This window comes from Colias philodice, chromosome 28 (assembly GCF_061535455.1).
Source record: "Colias philodice isolate Cphi_HAF_F1 chromosome 28, ilColPhil1 Martin Lab GWU primary, whole genome shotgun sequence".
Lineage (NCBI taxonomy): Eukaryota > Metazoa > Arthropoda > Insecta > Lepidoptera > Pieridae > Colias > Colias philodice.
This window is the reverse complement of record NC_143113.1, coordinates 815,788-841,073: the sequence shown is the minus strand read 5'-3', so window position 1 is coordinate 841,073 and position 25,286 is coordinate 815,788. Positions and strand designations below refer to the sequence as shown.

Here is a 25,286-nt window from a genome sequence, read left to right as displayed (position 1 = left end):
GCGGAAAAACACCTATATTCTATAATTATTGTATTCCTTACATTTGATTAGTAGATATTTTTTACATTTACTTTGTAGAAGGTTCTAAAACCGTTATGGTAAAAAAATGTGTGCGTGTACTAGTGTACACACGTAAGAAGTGAAACTTCTTTATGACCTTATTTTTCAAAAAAATAATTTACTATAATATGCAACTTTACAGAAATACGTCGAATCACGCGTGGTAGGGATAAGAAAAAGAGGGCGCGTAACGGAAAAATGTCACGCGTAACGAAAAAATGTTACTCTAAATTTTTTTCAATCCCGATAAAGAAGTTTCACTTCAAAAAAAATGCTTGTGCAAGTGTTGTAGTTCGATTCCGTTTGAGTAAAGTTTTTGTATTTTTCCAGTCATGGCGCAAAAGAAAATAAAGAGACACAATCACCTGTTTTGAAGATTTTTAAAGATATAATGCAAAAAGAAAACACGTATGTAATCATTTAAGTAATAGTAATTTTAAATTATCTACTATAATATTATAAATGCGAAAGTTTATGGGGATGGAAGTGTGTGTGTATGTTTGTTACTCTTTCACGCAAATACTACTGAACCGATTACAATGAAGTTTAGCATACATATAGTGGGTAACTTGGATTAACACATAGGATATGTTTTATCCCGGAAATCCCACGGGAACGGGAACTATGCGGGTTTTTCTTTGAAAACGCGTGCGAAGCCGAGGGCGGTAAGCTAGTATTTTTATATATTCCATCAAAATCCGTGCCTTAATCTTTAAAATTATAAAATTATTAATATGATCTGTGTAATTAATCTAAATTTATTTATTCAGAGACCCCGAGAAAATAACACTATTAAAAGATAAGCAAAAGGAAAAAAAGAAAAAGACTTTTCCCTCACGTCCTAAATATGATCAGGTAATATTTTTAGTTACCACCAGTGATCTCGCCAGCACAATCGATGCATATTATATTATTTATTTATAAATGTATAATACACTAGCTGTGCCCCGCGGATTTATCCGCAGTTTTCCGCACTTGTTGGTTTTAGCGTGATGATAATAATATATAGCCTTATAGCCTTCCTCGATAATTGGGTTATCTAAAACCGAAAGAATTTTTCAAATCGGACCAGGTTCCTGAGGTTAGCGCGTTCAAACAAACAAACAAACTCTTCAGCTTTGTACCTAGTATTAGTATAGATAATGTTATATTATATTGCAGAAGTCCTACGATTCCAGCAGTACAGATAGATACAGGCGTATAAAACAACATAAGATCACGGTCCAGGGAGTGAGAGAAGAAAAGAATGAAGACGGAAGCGAGGTACACCTTCTATCTCTTTCACACTTTACTTTTATCTAATAGGCCTGTTCACAATGGGCAGCGTTGGCCCAACAAAATTGCTCGTCGATGTTTGCCTCCATTACGGCATTCGACATTGACCATAACAATATACTAATTACGATACATTTTTTGTTTTGTCTGTCTGTCTGTTATGTTTGTTCATCATGTCTCTGTTATCTCAGAAACAATTTGACTTTCACTGGATGATAGTATTCATAGAGTATAAGAAAGCAATAGAAATCATGAAATTTGAACTGTATTTTTTATAGTTAACTTGTGATTTCTATCGATACGAATAAAACCATCATTTTCAGGCTCTCCAAGAAGATAAAAGAGAGGTTTGGTGGTTTAAGGTAATCTGAAATTTATTTTTTATTAAAAATTTATATTAAACTATAAAAAAAGCTTACATCACCAGTGAAAGTCTCGTCAAATTCGGTCATGCCAATTCGGAGATTAGGCAGCATTTTTATATCAAGTTTTTAATAATAATTACAATGTTAATTGATTAAATATGAGCTACGTTTCGAGGATTCTATAAATTAAATAGACGCAGAAAATAAAACCTAAAAAACTGATGAATTTACGTTTTACTTACAGAAAGATAAAACTGAGAGGAAAGCGGACGACACTTGCTCGTGCGTATCTTGCGCGTAAGTTAAGTTTTAAAGTTTTATGAAATTTAGCACACATGTAGAGGGTAACTTCCAAGTTACCCTCTACATGTGTGCTAAATTTCATTGTAATCGGTTCAGTAGTATTTGCATGAAAGAGTAATAAACATACACACCTACACATACACATACATCCATCCTCACAAACTTTCGCATTTATAATATTAGTAGGGTGATATTAATTATTTTGACTACAATGAAGTTTGTTTACATTTGCTTGTATAAACAACGTTATTATTTTAAAAAATACAGCGATATTTTAACTTAGTTTTTGTGTTAGTTTTGTTATAAAAACAACAATGTTAAAAAAATTACAATCTAATCTTTTTAAACTATTTTGGTATTACCACAAAACAATTTAAACACAGTCTAACTTTAAGCCAGGGATCTGTCACTTTAATAGTTGTCTATGTGAAATACGACAAAATGATATTAAAGTGAACCCGCGCTTAAAGTTAAACCCTGTCTAAAGTTTTTTGTGGTAAGACAGTTTATTTTTTACCATAGACTTAAGAAGCTAATCGGCTCCGAGTACATGTGCGTGGCGTGTCTACTCGTTCTGTTCACTGTGTCTGTGGCGGTCGCGTTTTGCATGGTCTTCCGGGCTCCCGTGCTGGAGACACGACCGGACCATGGACCTGTGAAGGGATTGCACTTGAGGAAGCGGCAGCTGAACGATGGGTATGATGGGTGAGTGCACTGAAACTCAAGCAATTAGATAATATGAAAAATGTACACAAATCAACAGTCTATCGCTACCGTTTGACCGCCTCCTTGGTACAGACGCGTGAGCGTAGCAGGTGGAGACGAAGAAAAAAAATGTCTTGGTCTGATAGAACACAGAAGGCTGATCACCTACTTGTCCCTAAAGAAAATCGATCAGTGAAACAGATGTATAATGCATCTGCCCCTTACCCCACTTGGGGATATGGGACTTCACAACAGTCTAGGGATATTTTATAGTGTACCTTAAAATGAGCTAAAATTCTTCTATTTACAATATCACAAAATTCTAGATTTTTAGACATTTGAACAATTCAAAATATTGTCCCTAGACTTAGTTGATGTGTGTATTTAGAATTAGTGATGGGTGTAAGGTGCAAATTGATTCAAACTCAATATCAAGCTAAGATAAAAATATATACAGAAATAAGAGTAAAAATATTATTGATCTATGAAGTAGTTAGAAAAAATAACTATATCGCAGTTTATTGAATATTGACCTGCCTATATACAAGGATTACACCCTGAGTGTTTAAAGCATTTTTAAAGTAACATTTTTCGATATTTCTCGTTTTATTTTTAAAAACTTATTATTGCCATTTTACTCATTAGGTTAAGTACTTTCATTATCAGTATAAAGTTTTTTGATATCTGCAATAGTTACGGAATAATCGCCTGTGCACACTTTAACGATTACATCCGGTATAGTTTAATTAACCGACTTCAAAAAAGAGGAGGAGGTTATCAATTCGGCCGGTATGTTTTTTTTTTATGTATGTACACCGATTACTCCGTGGTTTCTGAACCGATTTACGTGATTCTTTTTTTGTTCGATGCGGGATGGTGTCGAATTGGTCCCATAAAAATTTTATTTGGATAGGCCCAGTAGTTTTTATTTTATGAGCATTTTTGTCTGTATTTGTAAATGTTGCAAGTGCAAGTTTGAAGTCGGTTGTTTTTAACGCAGTTATCACTTGTTTATATTTGCAGTGCATTAAAATAATCAATAAGTATTATATTCTTGCAGCAAAAACTGGAACACTCTGTCAAACAGTTTTCCACAATATCCTGGATATATGGGATCAGGTAATCCATACTAATATTATAAATGCGAAAGTAACTCTGTCTGTCTGTCTGTTACTCAATCACGCCTTAACTACTGAACCAATTTGCATGAAATTTGGTATAGAGATATTTTGAAACCCGAGAAAGGACATAGGATAGGTTTTATCCCGGAAATCCTACGGGAACGAGTTTTTCTTTGAAAACGCCGGCGAAGCCGCGGGCGGAAAGCTAGTAATACAATAATTGATAAAATAATTACATTATTATTATAAATTGTAAACTAACTGTGTACTTCGACTTCGTTTGTGGCATCTTCTTGTGATATTTTTCTACTTTGCATATTTTAATTTAAAACTGATAGTCCTACTAATATTATAAATGCGAAAGTTTGTAAGGATGTGTGTGTGTTTGTTACTCTTTCACGCAAATACTACTGAACCGATTACAATGAAATTTAGCACACATATAGAGGGTAACTTGGATTAACACATAGGATAGGTTTTATCGCGGAAATCCCACGGGAACGGGAACTATGCGGATTTTTCTGAAAACGCGTGCGAAGCCGTGGGCGGAAAGCTAGTGTTTCATAAAAATAACCTCTCGAATTTTTCACGAAATATCATCACATTTTAAAGCGCTCACAATTATATTTATAAAATGGTATTTTTGTTTGTAGATGTCGCTGAAATGAAACTGCACGGTTCGGTAAGTTCATATTAATATACTTATTATACACAAAAAAATAAAATAAAAGTTTGTGAAAACATTAAAAAATTGAACACGGGACACGTTGATAATAATTATAATTTATATACGAATAACACTCAAAATCCGCAACAATTTATACGCAACAAGCAACAAGCAACAAGCGACAAGCAAAAAGCAGCAATCAGCAAGCGACAAGCAAATCATCCTCGTACTTCAAGGAATAATATGTATAATGAAAAGAGAATTAACAAAATCGGTTCAGCCGTTCTCGAGTTTTGCGCTTACCAACATAATATTTGGCGATTCATTTTTATTATATAGATTTACATACATATAGAAAAAAGTTTACGCACAAACAGACAATGGAACACGACGCCCAAAGGTATTGAAGTGATAGATGCAAAATATTTTGTCGTTTAGAAATCCCTTTGATGCAGTGCGTCGTATATTTTTATCAATCAAAAGCCCCTACTATTGGTTTTCGAACGTAACTTGTTAGGGAGGTTAAGTAAATTGGGGCACAGTCAGCAAGAGGATGGGTGAACGGATTTTAAATTTAACTCGTTGAATTGATGCAAATGCCTGCAATGTATATAACTTATTAAACTTACTACATTACTTAATGAGGGGTAAGGAGAATGGTGGGTGATTTAATTGAATGACTAGGCCGAATGTTAATGTAGTTAAAAATACAACGAACCTGACCTAACAGACCGCCTTATCTAAACCAACGACTATGCTAAATGATGTTTAGTCAAGACGTTGAATGTTACATTTAATAACTTGACGATTTGTCCTTTAGTCATTCAATTCAATGCCGTCATTCAATGAACGCGTTACTCATTCAAATAGCAGATTTAAACAGATGACTGCGACAATAATATACCTATGTAGGTATATGTACGAAATTGTTTTTATTTCGCGATTTCGTATCGAGTTTCTATAGTATGGCAAATCTTTATGCAGGGCTGTCTCGCGGAATACCGCAGGACAAAATAGAGGGTACTGTTGGGACGTAGGGTTGGCAAAAAAATATTTTTAACGTATGAAAATTTATAGGAAAAAAATTATATTTGGAATTCTTAATAATTATCCGTTTTATCCGTGGTAACAAAACAATTTTTTGTAGATATATGTGTGTATATTTTTATAATACACAGTATACTTGCAATATACTAGTGATTAGTGCCTAGAGAAATAAAAATGTGTGCGTGTACTAGTGTACACACGTAAGAAGTGAAACTTCTTTATGACCTTATTTTTCAAAAAATAATTTACTATATGCAACTTTACAGAAATACGTCGAATCACGCGTGGTAGGGATAAGAAAAAGATGGCGCGTAACGGAAAAATGTCCCGCGTAACGGAAAAATGTTACACTAAATTTTTTTCCAACCCCGGTAAGAAGTTTCACTTCAATTACAATTAAAATTCCAAACGTTGAGTTCTTTAGAGGTATGTTAACTACTAGCGGTCCGCCCCGGCTTCACCCGTGGTACCTACATGTTTTTTTTCATAAGAACCGTCCTCGTACTTCAAGCAATAGATTCCGCAGCGCACGCGATGACATAATTTTTATTTAGGATTTTTTTACACCTTGGGTTACATTATTGCATTTTTGGTAAGGATCTCTAATTTTTTTGAAAATGCAATATAGCCTTTGTTGCTCAGTGAAGATGCAGCTTTCTAATGGTGAAAGAATTTTTGAAATCGGTCCAGAAGTTTATGCGTGAAAACCATACATACATACAAACAATTACAAATCTTTCCTCTTTATAATATTAGTATAAACTAACTTATTTCGAAATCCACCAATCATAATATTACAATATTGTTTTGCTTTTTCTGCTGACGATTTTTTTGCCCTTTTCTGCTAACGCTACCGGCCATAGAAAAGACGTTCACATTGTTTGCCACGGGGCTATTCCGTGATGGATTGTGGGGGACGCTGTGGTGATGTTTTTTTTTTAAACTGCAATTGTCAAAACGATGGAAAATGAGCATTGCAATTAGTGTAAGCCATACATGATACTACCGTACGGGTTTACCGTATTTATTTTTATTTTATTACTAGCTTCCGCCCACGACTTTGTACGTGCATCCCCGTTTTTCCCCGTTCCCATAAGAATTTCGGGAAATCCTTTTTAGCGGATGCCTACGTCCTAACATCTACCTGCATGCCAAATTTCAGCCCGATATGTCCAGTAGTTTGGGCTGTGCGTTGATAGATCACTATATCAGTCACCTTTGAGTTTAATCTTCTTCTTCTTATATATAAAATTCTCGTGTCACAATGTTAGTCTGCATACTCCTCCGAAACGGGTGGACCGATTCTCATGAAATTTTCTGTGCATATCGGGTAAGTCTGAGAATCGGCCAACATCTATTTTTCATATGTACCACGGGCGAAGCCGGAGCGGACCGCTAGTTTATGTATATAGATTTAGGTGAACGCCTGTTACATTAAAGTATTAAGAAAAGTAACATCTTCATTTATATTTTAGGCGTAATTTTCATGACCAAATCTTAAAAATAAAATATATATAGGTACCTATCAAACTAGATGATATTTCGAGGATTCTGTTTGATCAAAATCATAAAATATTTTCATATTTTCTCATAAATTTCCTACATAATAAATAACGTACGAAAAGGTGTAATAAATCACGATTTAAAACCACAACCACTTTAAACAACATAAACAAGGTGGATCTATTAAAAAAACATTTCACATACGAAGTACAGCCAGCAAATAAATCGGGTTTAAAATCAATCGCGATTTGAGCCATAGATAATATATCGTTCTCAAAAGACAGAGGAGTCCTTAAATGCAAAAACCCTATACATTATTTTATAAATGTAATTTATATGGAGATACACGTTGTGTTTAAATTTGTACCTTATGTTTAAGGAAATAAGGTTGGTTTTAAATGAGGGTAGTTTTCAACCCTCTCGCGGGCCATAAATATTAATATATTTAGAAGTGGTGTATAAGTCAATTGGTTGGACGCCTTAAAGCTATACGGGATGGTCTTTATTGGGAAATTTTAACCGACTTTGAGAAAAGAGGCAATCGATTTCAGATATCAGTCGTTTTTAATTCAAGGCTAAATTACTTTTATTTCATGAAATTAAATTTTTTTTTCTATATTTTGGTTTGAATTTATCCAGCATAATTCAGCACATTAGACACACATTCACTATTTTGCGTTTTTAAATTATTCACAAGTCACATCTATTTATATCACAAAATTCTTCAAAATCATTTACCATAATAAAAGCACAGTTTCACATTGATAACATTAAGCTATTTATAAAAAAAAACACTCAACACAAACTCCAATATACCATAACAAAAAACTCAATTGTGGTAAGGTACAAAAATATTAATACAAAATAATCACCCCTTCGAGTCCGTAGCGCGTAAATCATTTTGCGTCTTACCACGCTTTCCCGTGGGCTATGTGATTTGTGGGTGTGCACAACTCTTTTTTGGGGTTCCCGCGGTGAATAAACGTAACCTGAAACAAGGTAACATCTGATATTTTTTATTTGTATAGCATTCAAATCAAATGATTTATAAATATATTTTTTTAAAGAATAGAAAAAAATTATTCACGAGGAGGGATTCGAACCAGCGTCTTTCGCCATTCCGAGGTCACGCCTGACCACGGATGATTTCGCCTGAACAATCGAATTTATTCCACTCTTTTCGGTTATATCGCACTAATAATACAAAACTGTCGTAACTCCAAATACTACATCGAATTTGACATAACATTATTATGTGTCCAATATTGCTGTCATACTATCCATAGTATTTGTATTCTCTTTGATACTATCTTGCAACACGCAGTGTTGCTAAAAACTTTAAAACATGGTGATTCAAAGTACTTATTTTTTGACTCATATTTTTGAACATAATTTCTCGTGATTTTTGATAATAACAGGATTTAGGCATAATAATTAATTATGGTTTTTTATATTACTTTTATAAGACCAAAAATATTTTGTGTTTTATGGCCTTTTTCATAATAAAATTATCACAAATCAAAATACTACGGAACCTCACTTACCTGTAAAAACTGTCACGCTTGCCGCCATCTTTCTTTTCAAGTGACAGTCGCGGTGTAACTTTTTCTATAAAAACTAATGTCAGATTTATAGGTCTTAAACGTGTGTCCAAGGGATTTCTGAAACAATACAATAATGCGAGGGAAGCAAGATGAATATACTAGCTTACGATTGTCTAGCTAAGAAGTTTTATAAATACTGAGTTACTTATTAGTTTTTTAAATGGAAAAAAATATGATGTTTTTTGTTAAAATGAAACGGCTTCAAGGGATCTCGTTGAGTACAAAGTTAGTGTTCAGTAGGTACACCTATCCCTACTAATAATATTAATGCGAAAGTAACTCTATCTGTCTGTCTGTCTATTACGCTTTCCCGCTTAAACCTCTCAACTGATTTTGATGAAATTTGGCACAGACAACCTTTAGACCCTGAAAAAGAACATAGGCTACCTTTTATCAAAACACCACGCGGGCGAAGCTGCGGGCGGAAGCTAGTAATTGATAAAACATTCGATACAATTGGTTATTGTTAATGTCTTCTTATATGTAGCTAGCTTTTCGCCCGCGGCTTCGTGCGGTTTATCTAAAACCTCATAAATAATATTGTACGTACTTGTAGTGATGATGTAATATTATTGTGTACAACCAACAACTTATTAGAAAGAATTGTTGTTGATATCAACGCTAAGCGGCTAGGTACAGCCGTTTCGTAGGCTATCGTACTTATGTTTTACCGTCTAGTGACTCTAGTTTTTAATCTAGACCGGCCCCAGGCGGCCATTGTTGTGTGCCGGAGTGTTTTAGCCGGCCTTTGTGTGCATTTTTAATATTTTCATTGCGCACTGATGAAGCGTGACGATCGCGCGTCGATGAGTGATGGTGGGTGATGGTAAATGACGGTGGCTTACGTTAAGTGTCGCTGAAAGAAAAAAATGTTGTGTGGTTTTGTGAAACCACGGTAAAAGTGAAACTTAGGCACAAAATTATCGTATTTGTACGTTAATTATCGTACGGTTCGACCGTCACGCGACATAGACCAAAAAGTTTGAGACGATGTAATAAAAGTTTCACTTTAAAAAATAAATATTTCAGGACAATTTTCACACACGGCACTTTCTGATACTAAGCTTTCGCTTGTGTTATGGAAACCAGATGGCTGATAAACATACATATATAATTTTGAATATAGATAATTAGCACCCAGACAATTACAATTACGTAGGTGATGGTTTATGATTCTGTGATCAATATTGGATGTAGGTATTTTTTTTTAATTTTAATATCATTGAATTTTTTTGTGAATTATGGTTTATTAATTATCTGTGCCACCACAGACAATAAAAACGTGTCAAATGGACGAACTATGAATATCCATACTTAATATTATAAATGCGAAAGTATCTCTCTGTCTGTCTGTCTGTTACTCAATCACGCCTAAACTACTGAACCAATTTGCATGAAATTTGGTGTGGAGATATTTTGATACCCGAGAAAGGACATAGGCTACCTTTTATTGCGAAATATGTACCACGGGCGAAGCCGGGGCGGACCACTAGTTCTATATAAAAAAATACTTAGACCACAGACTATAAATACGAGGCAAATACACTTCTTTATACGTTTTTCTTGTTACCAACATATTTCGGTCTAGAATTCTATCTAAATAATATTTGAAAAAAAAATACCCAGACCATAGACTAAAAAAAACGCGGCAAATATCGTTATTTTTTTCTTGTTAACGTATTTGGTCTAATGCTATACTAAATAATAATAAAAAAGCACACAGACAGACCACAGACTATACAAAGGGATGCAAAAAGCGGCATTCAAATAAGTTCAAGTTGCATTCACAATGTAGGTACTATTATACTCCGGGAGACCGTTGTTATTCATTCCTTTTTATATCCTTTTTATTTTGAAAGTATATTGAAATATGCGTAATGGTTGTGTTATGGGGTGCTTTCGCATTGACGGTGAAACATAAGTGAATAAGTAGTAGGTAGGTATCTGAAGAATTTGCGGTTTACCACACGTCGAAATAATTATTATATCCATAAGAACGATCCTCGTACTTCAAGGAATATTACAAAAAAGATACATGAGATGGTTTGCGTTAATTTATTTAAACTCCTGCATATTAGACAACTGAAAATCATACTTCATTATTTTAAGTATGATATGTTTTTCTAAATAAAAAAGTTGTCAAATTTTACTTTATACAGATAGTTAAAAAGAGCGTGTGCGCCGAGGACACGTGTCAGGAGTGAAACTTCTTTGGCAAGATTCAAAGATACCAAAACCATCGCCTTACTGCATGACGTGACGGCAATGCCATGACGCGACCTTGAAATTATATTCGCAACGCGCTTAGATAATTTCCGCTTTAATAAGTAATCTTAGAGCCGTCTAATGTGAAACGTCCTTTTAGATTGTCTCATTTCTGTTTAGTTTTCTTACAATAAAAGGCTCTAACGTTGCAAAGATGATTAATTATTGTGATTAAAAGTGTTTCTTTAATACTTTAGATTTGTATCTGTCTTCTTTTAACTGCTATTATAAAAAAGTGATCACTATTCGAGACGTACCTCAATGAATGTATGAATGTATGATTGAAGAAAATTATTATGTTTTGCGTACATAAAAAATGTGTTGATTAGTTTTTATTTATTAGTTTTTTTTTTAATTAGTATTCTATAGGTACTGCTTGTTGTCATTGTGCTGAATAAAAAAAAAAAATAAATAAATCGTTATAAAATACTAATATCTCAGCATCTACGTGGTTTTTATTTGTATTTGATAAATACATGTTTTATATTATGAAATGAAACTAATTAATCTATATATATTAGTAGTATAATTTAAGTAACTTATACTACTAATTTATATCGAAAGAAAGAACTTTCGAAAAGAGCTATTTTACAAAAATTACCGCAAGCCCCCGCACTATAACATTATGAACTAATAAAAAATCGTATTTAGCAGTTTGTGATCTTTAAAGTTTGTAAGGTACCCGCGTAATAACTACGAATGCATTTAGCAACGGTGGTACTCATTTGGTTGCCATGGCAACTATCTCTGATACGGGACTTTATGCCAGGTGATATAAACAGTATCTTGCTTGTTATTTTGTATGTTTGTACATTGATTATTCCTATTTTTGTAGATTGTGGCTAATTAGCAACAATATTTCGACGTGCCACTCCCGGTGATTACCTATCCATACCTATCTACTCCTTTTTACTTACAAAAATAAATTGTAATTTTTATTGACATATACAGGGTGTCCCACTATTGGTATACTAAGCGCGAAGGAACTTGTAGTTTTGCATACACTGATCACGTAAAAAATACTTTAAAAAAAAATTACGTCCAAAATTTTTTGCTAAATTTTTCCTGAAAATCCATGTTTTCTTCTCTAGCTTCGCGTAGCCGGCATATACCGCTTCTCTAATATGAGCATTTTATCTATGAAAACATAATCTTAAACGATAGCTCACGTGCTGGTGGCAAAGATGGGCGGCTCGCTTGTTATGGGTGTACACATAGAGTTTTAAGAATTCATCTATTTGAAAAAAAAATGCGTCTGGAATTTTTTAATTATTTTTTACGTACTCAGCGTATGCAAAACTATAACCTCATTTGAGCTTAGTATACCAACAGTGGGACACCCTGTATAGCTAGTCTTATTTGTTTTACAATATATTTAAAAAAAGACGTGTGGCACTCGGGGACTGCCGCGGTAAAGCTATTGCATGCTATGCCTTCAAGCCACACCTCCGAGCCCGTCAGAGTGGGGAGCGTGAGGTTTTTCGTTACTAAATTTCTGGATTCGGTCCCCGCGCTCATGGCCCGCGATAGAAGCTATGCAATAGCTTAAAAAGTGATATAAGATAAATTCATGAAATTATTGCATCCTCAGTCCTCACCGATCGTTTAAAGTTGGTCAAAATCGAGTCTAAAGGAGTCGGTTACAAACATATAGGTGAAAGTAATAAGCTTGTTAAAAACTATTTATTACAACATATTACATTTACAATTAAATCGCAATTGTAACTCACTAATAATTTATCGTTTCGGAAATTAACAAAAGGGCTTGATCGTAATTTCGTATATCCGTCCCTCTCACACGTACGTTGATGGAGCGAGACGGCAAGTGATTTAATGGCGTTTATTACGCACTCTCTTTCTAATTGATTGAAACGGAGAGGGACGGGTGATTTTATTTCAAGATATACGTCACATGTTAATAATGACTGCTTAATTTGGGAGATGTTAAGGGGAGGTTGTCGTTTTGTATGTTTATTGAAAACAAAAGATATTGACTTAATGTTTACGAAAAAAAAACTCATTGTTAATGAAAAAAATACGATTATAAATTCAAGTATCAGTATCTCATAGCAGTTGGTAATAAATAATAATAAAACTTGAGAAATTTTTGAAGAACAGAAAAAAGTAAAGGCGAAACACGCGAATTGGAATCCCGCCTTGTGAACGTTTTTTTTTTCTATTATTCTAACTTTTCTCATTTATAAAGCATTTGATTTTAAATGCTACCCATACCTAAAACTAAATATCAAATAATAAGAGCCAGCGCGCACGAGCAACTTTGTCTCCGCAACTATTTTGTCTCCGCAACTATTTTGTCTCTCCGCCCATGGGCTAGTATGAAAGTGCGCGCACGTAGCGACGCAACTCCCCATACAAATTGATGGGAGAGACAAAATAGTTGCGGAGACAAAGTTGCTCGTGCGCGCTAGCTCTAATAGAACAAAACGCATCATAAATTTCCTGTAAGTTTCTTTCAGGTAGTTTAATCACGTATCAATGCAAATTTGATACATACGAAAGTATGTCCGTCAGCTACATTTCTGTTAAAATACAGTACCGATTAAATTTTGAATTAAATACCGATTTGGAATGAAATATTGAATGACTAGATTTCCGCCCGCGGCTTCGCCCGCGTTTGCAAAGGAAAACCCGCATAGTTCCCGTACCCGTGGGATTTCCGGGATAAAAACTATCCTATGTGTTAATCCAAGTTACCCTCTATATGTGTGCTAAATTTCATTGTAATCGGTTCAGTAGTTTTTACGTGAAAGAGTAACAAACATCCATACATCCATACATCCTTACAAACTTTCGCCTTTATAATATATATTAGATATGTGGCGTATGAAGCGTGCTTCGCCTTAACAAACACCAGTTAAACACATTGTTGTATTTTACGCGTTTCCCTTGCATTTGCGAAGTTTCTTAACTTCATATTGGAACCGTACTTCCTCGTATGTTATCGTATATTACCGATATGTTTGTTAATCAACTATTGTATATTATTATAATTTATATCAACTGTCGTGTTTGTTAATCCAATTACAAGTCGGGCAAATATGGATTAAAATATTTATAAACTTATAAATTTGATTGTACTCACAATAATTACACACACGATTATATTATACTAGCTTACCGCCCGCGGCTTCGCCCGCTTTGTCTAAAACCTAATAAATTATTATACTAACACCTTCCTCTTGAATCACTCTATTAAAATAAAAATAACTAGGGTATAGTGTACGTTAAAAAACCGACTTCAAAAACGGAAAAGTAAAAAATAAATAAAGATTAGTTATTATTAATTACTACAAATTATTTAGATGTGCTATTTACTAAATATGTAGGTTTGATGTCGGTGCCAAGGCAATGTAAAACTTACATAGGTAGTTTTGATTTCAAAATGCCCAGTTTGCACGGGCTTAATACTAAGTGCTTAGTGCTTGCACCAAATGTAAAAACCTGTATAATTGTATATCTTATAAATAATATAAAATGAATTGCCAAATGTGTTGGTAAGCGCATAACTCGAGAACGGGTGGACCGATTTCGATAATTCTTTTTTTTTTATTATATTCCTTGAAGTACCAGGATGGTTCTTATGTAGAGAAAACATAAATATGTACCACGGGCGAAGCCGGGGCGGACAGCTAGTAAATAATATGAAATGAATCGCCAAATGTGTTGGTATTTGGTAAGCGCAAAACTGGAGAACGGCTGAACCGACTTCGTTAATTCTTTTTTATGATATTCTTTGAAGTACGGCGATGGTTCTTAAGGAGAGAAAATTGAAGCATGTATGAGCGAAGCCCGGGCGGACCGCTAGTTGAGTATAGATTCATCCTAACAAACTCCCAAGTTTATTTTCCCAAGAACAGAAATGAGTTTTAAAAGACGATCGGTTCACAGCGTAACAGCTTAGCCATAAATAAGGAAACAATTAACCCGTTCTGAAAAATTAAAACAGTGTACTTTATTCGGGACATTATTTAACCCGAAAGCGCCCACCTGGTACAAAGTGGCTAGATATTTATTGTTGAGGGTTAATATTGCTAATGGGGTCTTAAAGACCCCCGTAATTGCGACTATTTAGGGTTTTCTTACAGCTGGTCAATGTTTATTTGATGGGTTATTTTCGTTTCGTTTTAATTAATTATACATTGTATATATGGTTAAAATATTATATGAAAAATTTAGCTGCGCTTCGCGAGCTAAGTGTGTGCTAGATAGATGTAAAATTGAAAAAATGTCATAACTCCTAAAATATGAAAAGTCACATAACATACGTGGGGATGATTCGGATAGCCCTCTAGGTCCTCTGCCTCCCAGCTTCCGTTCATCACTACTTTTTGGGACACCCTGTATAAAAAAAAGACGGGTTGCACTCCGGGAGTGCCGGCAGAAGTGAAAACTTGATTATTAACGTTGAGCATGTTTGATATCCATCCGTCTTACGCTTTTTCGATCAGGCCACGTGTCCTGACGCGAGTTTAAGATTTTATAACATTACAGAAAAAGTGCTCAACGCCGCTAAAGAAGTTTTCACTTCAAAATTTGACTTATTCAGTCTGACAGTATGTTAAGTTCTTACGATAGAATTGTTATAGACATGTGCCTTTTGTCGCCGTTACAATACTTGATAAGGGTGAAATCGGGGGTTGAAATTTGAATGAATGTGTATCGCGATGTGGTAACAAACTGTTTAGATTACAAATTTCATATAAAGATATGTAGAAGTGGGTTAATGTTTAGATGTACCTACGTAATGAAAATTATTATTCCCACACAAAAAATAGTTATTTTTTTTAATTACATAACTACTATATACATCTTACTATATATATAAATCTCGTGTCACAATGTTTGTCCTCAATGGACTCCTAAACCACTTAACCGATTATAATAAAATTCGCACACCATGTGCAGTTCGATCCAACTTGAGAGATAGGATAGTTTAAACATGTAGGTACCACGGGCGAAGCCGGGGCGGACCGCTAGTATTATATAAACAGTGAAATATCATCTAAAAAGACACTGTTTTTATAATTTAAGGACTTTACTAAAATAACAACTCGAAATAAATAACTAAAAATATAATATACTTTGTATACACACACACACACGCACACACGCACATAATTAAATAATAAATATTTCTTACAGGTAAGTCTAGATGACCTAAACGGCATAAGCAGTGATCTGTCCAGTGTTTTGGGGTCTGAGAAGCTGGCAGACAGCCAAAATAGTGATAGATTGAGAGGTACGTGTGTTCCTTTACTTGTAAAAATAATGTTTTTATGTATCACTATTAAGTAAGTCAAAAAATATTAGTTAGTAAGAATAAACAGAGAAATTAAAAAAAAGACGGGTTGCACTCCGGGAGTGCCGGCAGAAGTGAAAACTTGATTATTAACGTTGAGCATGTTTGATATTTTGGAATGGTATCCGTCTTACGCTTAAGCTTTTTCGATCAGGTCACCTCAGGATCAGGTCATCAGGTGTCCTGACGCGAGTTTAAGATTTTATACCCATTACAGAAAAAGTGCTCAACGCCGCTAAAGAAGTTTTCACTTCAAAAATCATATTTTATAAAACAATCATCTGATTCATTTTTTATTATTTTTGGTTAATGAGCAGAAGATTATAAATAGGACTACTGTGATACGTCACATTTTAACAACTGGAGATAATTCATAACAAGTGCCTAAAGATAACTCTGTCTATTATATTATTTATGTTACACAGATTTCTACAAGAAACTAATACAAACTGATGCACAAATAAAACGTCTCAAGGAATCACTAGCACACAATTATCAAACTGAGACTGATATAAAATCTATATCGGAAAGATTCAAACGGTCCATGGAAGATACAGTTGATTTCAACAATGAACTCAATGCAGATAACAATAAGGTTCATAATAACAATGATCAGCATAAGAACGCGATTGTTTATAATGCTAAAGAATTAAACAAGCGTGGTAAAAGAGATAATAATACGAAATTAACAGGCTTTGTCGTACAAAAGGAAAAGTATTACGTACAATATGAGCCAATAGTTCAGAGAAGGAATTTCCCAAAGTGCTATCATGGACACAACGGTAAATATCACGAGAAGAAACTAAAGCATCCGTTTTATAAGAACAGCCAACGATTAGATGAAATGCTGTATCAAAGTGATAATGGAAAAACTACTGTCAAAGATATAGTAAATTATAAAACAACAAGAAAGCCACAAGAAGATCCTAGATATAGAATTAAAAATAATGATTACATTGAAAAAGATGAGGATTACAATGATATGCTGAATATTAATTTTACTATAGCTAAAAATTTCTCAGATATGAGTCCAGATTATTTTGAGAATAAACAAGTAAATATACCGCAGTCGACTATTGAAACTATATTTACGCAAACGAAGTTAGTATTTAGTTACTTTTCCTTTTCTTTTCATATACATTAAGTTTATTTTAAATTGTCATATTATTTACTGAACTTAATTGACGTTCAAATTTGTTGTATAGTAAGTTGTATTGTACCTACCTGATGATATTTTTGTAGTAAAATTTAAGCTTTCAATTATCCTATTCATTTTCTCTACAGCTGCAGCGTTTCAATTTGAAAAACGTAAAATATTGTCAATTTATAAACCGTACAATTATATGTACAATTTATAACCGTATTTATAGGTGAAATTATCATCATACATAAATTTCAGAACCCCTAAAGACCCTAATGAAAAGAAATTCGAGTTCGGACGAAAGTTGATGCAAGTTAATGAAGAATATGAAGAAGCCCTAGGATATGATGATCTAAAAGAAGTGTTGGCTGATGATCAGGAAACACACGATGAAACTGACAAGCAAGTTGATAGAATTAAGCGTAATAATGTAAGTACTAACTCAACTTTAGATGCCAACATTCTTGTTCTGATTGAACTCATTACTCAAATGGTTCCTTAGAATCCTTTTTTTTATTAAAACAACCGAATAAAGTGTAGAGCAATGAATGAATTCATTCAGCAAGGGAAGACACGGACTGAAGCTATTTTATTATTCCTTTTCAACTAATATTTATTAGATATTCCCAATATGACGTAATTCTCAAATGGTATTTCTATCATAGTGAATTTACTCTTAGGACGACAACACACCAACAATCTTCATGAAAAACAATCCGTATCCCGGTATTTACAATCCCAACTGGAAAGGACCAATGCCGCTATATCCAGATGAAATTAATGCCATGATAAAACAAGCGGCTCTTCACAATCTAAACATACAAGTACCAGTTGATACGAAAGATATTAAAATCGAAAAAGACAAAGCGGAGCGCGATATAACAGACACAGAGTATGTGGAAGATTATCTCGATGATAAATATAATAAATTAGTTAATATGGCACAAGCGTACAGTGATTATGGAGTGCTTGATGCTAAGCAGGATAGTAACAGTGCAACAACTAAAGGAACAGAGAAACCGGAGGAGGGGATGAAGGTGTTTAGTGATGTTAGGAATGGTCGTATGAAGAAAGGTAATGATATTTTTGATTCTAAATAAACGTAACATTCCTTCTAAAGTGTAGTTACGGAAATAATTTTTAACAATAGTGTTTGTACAATAACTGTTTTTTTTTAATAAATGTAAACATACCAACGATATTTGCAAAATCAGAAAGTTTATCGTAAAAACAGCCTACATAATTCCATCCCATTTAACAGTTTAGTAATAAGTAATAACATACTCAATATTCTTGTAGGTGGCATTCAATACGATCCAGAGGGCGTAAGAATCGAATACAAACCAGGCACAGTATCACAAAAGAACGACGTCAAATGTCTAATGAATTCAATCCGAAAACACATTCGATTTGTAAAACCTCACAAAGTTGTTTGTCCCGTTAAAACTCATACAAAATCAACAGCAGCTGACAAAATATACACTCCTGCACAAACGACAGATAATTTAAAAACTCAAAATAAAGAAGCAAATAAAGTTATTTTCACACTGAAGAAACCGCTGAGATCACTCAAGTCGATTGATAATGAAAAAACGCAAATAGTGAAGGCAAATGATACAAATGGTTTTGGTGAATTCTTGGCAATGATGGCGGACTTCTTTTTCTCTATGGCTAATGATCCTAGAGAGATGAAAGGCAATACGACAAATTTTAATGTGTACGTATGTGATATATAGCTGCTTGAGATAATGTTATGAAAACACCTCAATAAATGTAAAACTATTTTTAGTTACTTTTCACTAATTTTAGAAAGTCAAAGCATTTTAGATAATCTTTGATGATCACTGTTAAATATTCATGCACATTAAATAATATTTGAAATTGATAGCATTTTCAATCAATGTGTTCTCATCCTTTTAAATATTGCAACCAGTGATATTAAAATTATCTAGACAAATATTTATTACCTAGACACTATATTTATTTTGCAACTGTATATTTCATGCTTGGTACTGGTCGCTTGGAAGAAATTGCTATTTAGCAATAAAGCCGCCAATTGCTTCTGATATCCTTGTATTGTAATAATAAAAATTTGTGTGCAAGAAAGAATATATAACTATAACTAACTAACTATTTTACAGCTCCAAAGAAAGCACAAACATAGGAAACAAGAGTGAAATATTATATCCAATGTACGATTCAGAAATGATTGAAAATATTGGTCATCGATCTAGAGTTCTGATGTCTGTTGATGATAATGTAACTTCTACTGAAGAAAATAATAAAACTGATGCTGCTCTAAATAACGGAACAGGTAAGCATAATAAATAAACTAAATTGACTTTAAAATAAGTTACCAATATTGTGCAGCGAATTGATTTAAATGTCACCGATGACTGGTGATTGCTTTTGCAACTTCATCTGATCGAAAAGTAAATATATTTTGTCCTAATTTTGTAATTTTTATTATCTGCTGCATCTGCAGCATTTCTCTTAATCGTCGCCATCCAGCAAAAAATATTTCTTATAAATTAGACCCAGTTTCTGATATAACCGAGTTTAAACAAAAAAAAAAAAGCTCTGCATCATAACGTTATTGTTATAAAGAATAAAGATCACCTTTAAAGATATGATATTTAAAATTATGCCAGAAAATGTAGTATCTAAAGTCATAATTAATATTGTTTCAATAATATATTTTCAGTTGCCAATACAACGCTAACATCAATAAATGGTACGAATAAAACTACCATAAGTGATAATAAAACCCACGAAAATAACAAGACAGTAGTCAAAAGAAGTATTGGCAGTAATTTCATTTTCTGGAACGATCTATACGATGACGATGAATACGGAATGAAAATGGATTATTTAGATAATATACTTAGAGATAAACACGCGGCAAAATATGATTATAAAGGGGCACTATTGAAATCTAAAGATTGGGTGCAAGATAAATTAAAAACTATGACGGATAAAATTCGTGATGATATCAATCAGAAATGGAAACTTGTGGAAGATAGAAAAGATCAAAAGTAAGTAATAAATAGCTGTTTAGACCAGATTTTCAAGTTCCTGATGTTTTTATACCATAGTACGTATACTATAATTTAGCATTTATTGATGGTCTCGAAGTTTTCAATCACTTTGTAAGAAAAATACTGATCTTAATATTTTTAGGAAACCTAACCCAAATGTTCTGCCCCATAAAATTGTAAGTGTCCGTCGAATGAGAAGCATTGATAACAGTAATGTAAGTAAAATTAATATATGAGTTTATTCATTTGATTCAATGAAAGCGGAAATTTTAATCTTAAACATGAAGTCATATCTTTTTAAATACATATTAATTAAAGCTATTGCACTTATTGATGACTATTTTAACAAGAATGAAATTAGGATTGTTTTGGAGTAATACTTTTTAATCGCTAAAGACGAACACCTTATATTACATGCTATTAAAAATAATTTCATTTAATTTATACAGGGTGAAGATGAAGTAAGAAAGACTTTTGCAGTGTTAAATGCGAATTTAAAACGTGTGTGTAAACAGGCGGCAGAAGCTGTCAGGAACACTAGGAAAATTGAAAGTACGTATAGTTTAAGGAAAGAAAACAAACATAATACTTACAAAAGTTTTATTTAGGGCTGATTTTTCAATGCTTGGATAAAACTTATTCGTCGAATAATGTATAAAACTACCATTTTAAAAACGTATTCTAATTGCCCGTATTTGACAGTTTACGTGACATTTTAATATTATCGTGTAATACTTTATTGGACGGATAAGTTTTATCCAAGCATTGAAAAATTGGCCCTTAGAATAATGTAATTAACTGACTTGATAATATCCTTGAAACAAGTCTTATAGACAACCAGTGGAACTGGCTCAATTTTTCACAAATATTTCTTAAAATAACTAGAGTTAGAAGCGATCGTCATAATATTATCAAATCTTGATACCACCAGTTGAGAAAGCAGTGTCTAAACAACAAAAACAAGAGATAACCACATTGCAAAATTTTATGTATTTTTGTCATGTAAATCAATAAAATTTCCAAAAAAAAACCTCATGTTTGAATAGATAATTGATGAGATTTTGTTCCACATGTAGCACGTGCAGACAACGAAGAGGGAACACAAGCTACAGGTCTAATGCAGCAGCTCGTACGACTCATGTCCGACCTGGTGGATATACAAGTACAGCAGAAGACGTGCGCAAGTAAGCCCAACCACGTATACAAAAAAGAGCGTGTGTACCGAGCATACGTGTCAGAAGTGAAACTTCTTTGGCAAAATTCAAAGATATCGTCGCCTTACTCCATGGCGTGACGGTATTGCCATGACGCGACCTTGAAATATTACTCTCAACGCGCCTAAAGAAGTTTCACTTCAAAAATTTTCTCAATTTGGGCATTGTTATGGGGCCTGCATAAACGCATTCTCAAACTCAAACATTTATTCATTCAATTAGAATTCTTCTAGATGCACTTTGAATCATCATAACATTTTTAACATTTACCACCGATTTGGAAAGCAGTATCTATGGAGAAGAACCGGCAAGAAACTCTATAGTTGCTCTTTTTAGTATTCAAAAGTCTGATTAGAGCCACCAGTTTAAGTAAAGATAGATGAAAATTTAGTTTTCTGACTGATACAGGTGGCTGTTTAACTACCTTTTGTTGAAATAAGATTCTTATACCTGAAGCGAAGCTCTTAGAATTTTAGAACTACTATTGTGAAGAAAATTCTATTCGTGTAGTATTTACTTTGCTTAGCATTAGGAGTATTGTAAATTAAAATGCTATCATTAATACAAACACGTGAATTCGCAAGGATATCATTATCTTAAAAATACTAAAATACTGTAACACAAGGGAGATTGCCCAAGTGACTATGGCACTTGGTATCGCAATCAAACTTATTGTGTCAAGATGAAATATAGCTCAATTTAAAGCTTGATGTTAGTACTTTTAGAAACGATTAAAGTTTTTATGTAAATAAGCCGCAGTTCGCGACAATAAAAATAAAACAATAGTGTTATTCAACACTTTAAAAAAATACTTTATCGAGTTTAAACTAACGATGAACGTTAAGTTTTACATTTATTACATAGGTAATATTTCAATTTACAAGACAAATGTGAAAAGTAAATCGTAATAAACATTATTTCAAAATAAATAACATTGAACAATGCGTCGAACACAATGACAGATGACGCAGGACGCTTGCAAGAGAGATAGATATATGTTTCAAAACACAAACTTTTACTATTATTTCAATTTATCCGGTATAATTAAGACTTATTAGTGATACATATGATCATTATAAATACAAATAGGAATTAACAATATCACGAATACGTGGCACAACTAAAATTTTACCGATACCACCCGTGGTCATTCTCGTTTGCATAGTCACTAAAATCTGATTTATTTTCAGAACTACCACCAGACCTTCGTGACTTTTTAGAATGGCTGACAGCACCGCCAGAGAACAACCCGATTGTAGATAACCTGCCACCGCTCTCTGAATATAGTCACATGTTTCCTGATGGACGATTTGGTATCAATTTTAATTTCATTCAACCAATTTGTCGTGGAGTAAAGCGACGATTTGGTCTTTTGAAATTTGCTACAAGTTTCACTTCTGACACGTGTGCTCCAACACACACTTTTTTACTTAATGCTCTTGGAAATAGCAATATAGTAAGACAGAATCAAATTTATTAAAGACTAGCTTTCCGCCCGCGCTTTCGCCCGCTTTCCCGCCTAGTTCCGCCCGCATAGTTCGTAGGATTTCCGGGACAAAACCTATGTGTTAATCCAAGTTACCATCTATATGTGTGCTAAATTTCATTGTAATCGGTTCAGTAGTATTTGCGTGAAAGAGTAAAAAACACACATACACATCCTCAAAAACTTTCGCATTTATAATATTAGTAGGAAGTAGGGTACAGTAGCAGTAAAATTAAATAAACAAATAACTTTTCCAGAAAAATCTACATCAGACTTGTACGATTTACCAACACTAACAGAAGATACACATCAAGATGACAGGACGGAGTGTTTGGGTTCGATCCGCGCGGTCCAGGATCTGATACAGCAGTATGATGGAATGACTGATGAGGACAAAGTATGAATTTGATACTGCTAATAATGTTATACTATAATTAAAGATGTTATTGCTTTAGATTTTCGCATTTTTGCTATAGACAGGTAAGATAAACCCCCTATGCAAGTGGCTTTCTGTTAGCGTAGCGTATCTACAGCTAAAGACAAACGTATCTACAGGTTACGTCAATCTCATACATTCGTAGTCTATTCTATTGAACGCTACGCTAACAGAAAGCCACTTGCATAGAATTTATTTTACTTCGTGATTTTAATACCAAAACATTTTAGTTAAAATAACTTTCAGGAGTACTGTATGTATATGTCGCAGGCAAATTGTAATATTTCGCCGTTTACAAACTGTCGGCATTTTGTAATATGCCGAAAATTCGTCTTTTTCCAAAATTCTACAAAAAGACGGTGGCGAGCCGACAGAGCCCCACTTCATGGGGCTCCTATTTCCGTGTAGTTTTAAAAAACACGAACCTAACCTAACCCACCCCCTTATCCAAACCAAAAATTTCTGATTACAAATTTTCGGCATATTATTACAAAATACCGACCGTTTGTAAACGGCGAAATATTACAATTTGCCTGCGACATATACATTAAGATTATATTCTAACAATAGGTAATACATTATCATTACTTGCAGAGCAAAATGGCTGGAGTGAGAGAGTACTTAGAACATCAACTGGAGTTCTTAAACAGGAAGTTAAACAGTCTCAATGAATACGATGTAAGATTCTCTTTTAAATCATTTAATATTTAACAAATCTTCTTATATATAAAAATGAATCGCAAAATGTGTTGGTAAGCGCATAACTCGAGAACGGCTGAACCGATTTCGATAATTCTTTTTTTATTATATTCCTTGAAGTACGAGGATGGTTCTTATGCAGAGAAAACGTAATTATGTACCACGGGCGAAGCCGGGGCGGACCGCTAGTAACACAATAATTATAGTTGAGCCAATTTAATAGGCAACATTTGACGTCTATCAATGCTATCTTCATGTTATTCTATGTCGTCGTTACAAGGTTACGTTGTTGAATTTTGTTGAACTGTCAAATGTTGCCTATTAAAATGGCTCTACTATAATATAAAAAATGTGTAATGTTATGTGATAATTAAGGTATTTGCAATGCAGAAAATAATAACAATTTTAATACTTTTCAATAAATTGAACCTGTGCCATTTGATTATGATCTTATCAAAATTATTTATTTAACTCAACAATAATCGCCATTTTTTTGCTACTCTCATTTAAGTATTAAAGTAATTGTACATCCTATTTTACAGACATTCAATTATAGAAAGAGGGAAATAAGAAATAAGCGAAGCCTCAAAAAGCCAAGATTCAGACGGCTTTTTAACAAATATCTGTTTTACAAGACACCAGACCCAACAACAACTTTGAAAGCGAATACGAAAACAAAACATAAGCATAATGAAAAACACAAAAGTAAAAAACACAAGAAAAAAGGTGATAAAAAGGGTAAAAAAGAAGAATTAATTGCAAAAGGACCTCAAAAGGTTAAAACAGAACACGAGAAATTGGAAGAAGAATTGAAACATTTAAATAATATAGATATTGTTACTAAAGAAAATGTAAATAAAGGATTTGCAGATTACAATGATGATTTAAATGCACAAGAAGAAAATAATAATGGTGTATATTTTAATGATAAATTGGACGCCATTGATACGAAAGTTAGAAATGAAAGGAATCTCAGAGATGTGTATTTTAGAGCGCTAGGTGAAGCTAAAAAGACGACTGTGAAAAAGAATGACTGA

General features: G+C 33.5%; 1 protein-coding gene across 1 annotated transcript; it reads left to right on the top strand.

The window, feature by feature from the left end:
* The first annotated feature begins 451 nt into the window (after positions 1 to 451).
* Positions 452 to 25,286, top strand: LOC149476154 (uncharacterized). Its single transcript, XM_089711994.1, has 22 exons — positions 452 to 468; positions 831 to 915; positions 1,222 to 1,323; positions 1,945 to 1,997; positions 2,526 to 2,708; positions 3,769 to 3,827; positions 4,483 to 4,511; positions 16,079 to 16,175; positions 16,661 to 17,336; positions 17,635 to 17,806; positions 18,057 to 18,450; positions 18,676 to 19,071; positions 19,541 to 19,690; positions 20,081 to 20,411; positions 20,557 to 20,629; positions 20,864 to 20,966; positions 21,500 to 21,598; positions 22,819 to 22,941; positions 23,372 to 23,511; positions 24,145 to 24,228; positions 24,792 to 25,029; positions 25,120 to 25,286. Exons 1-22 carry the CDS (start codon positions 452 to 454, stop codon positions 25,284 to 25,286), a joined length of 3,771 nt encoding a protein of 1,256 aa, XP_089568120.1.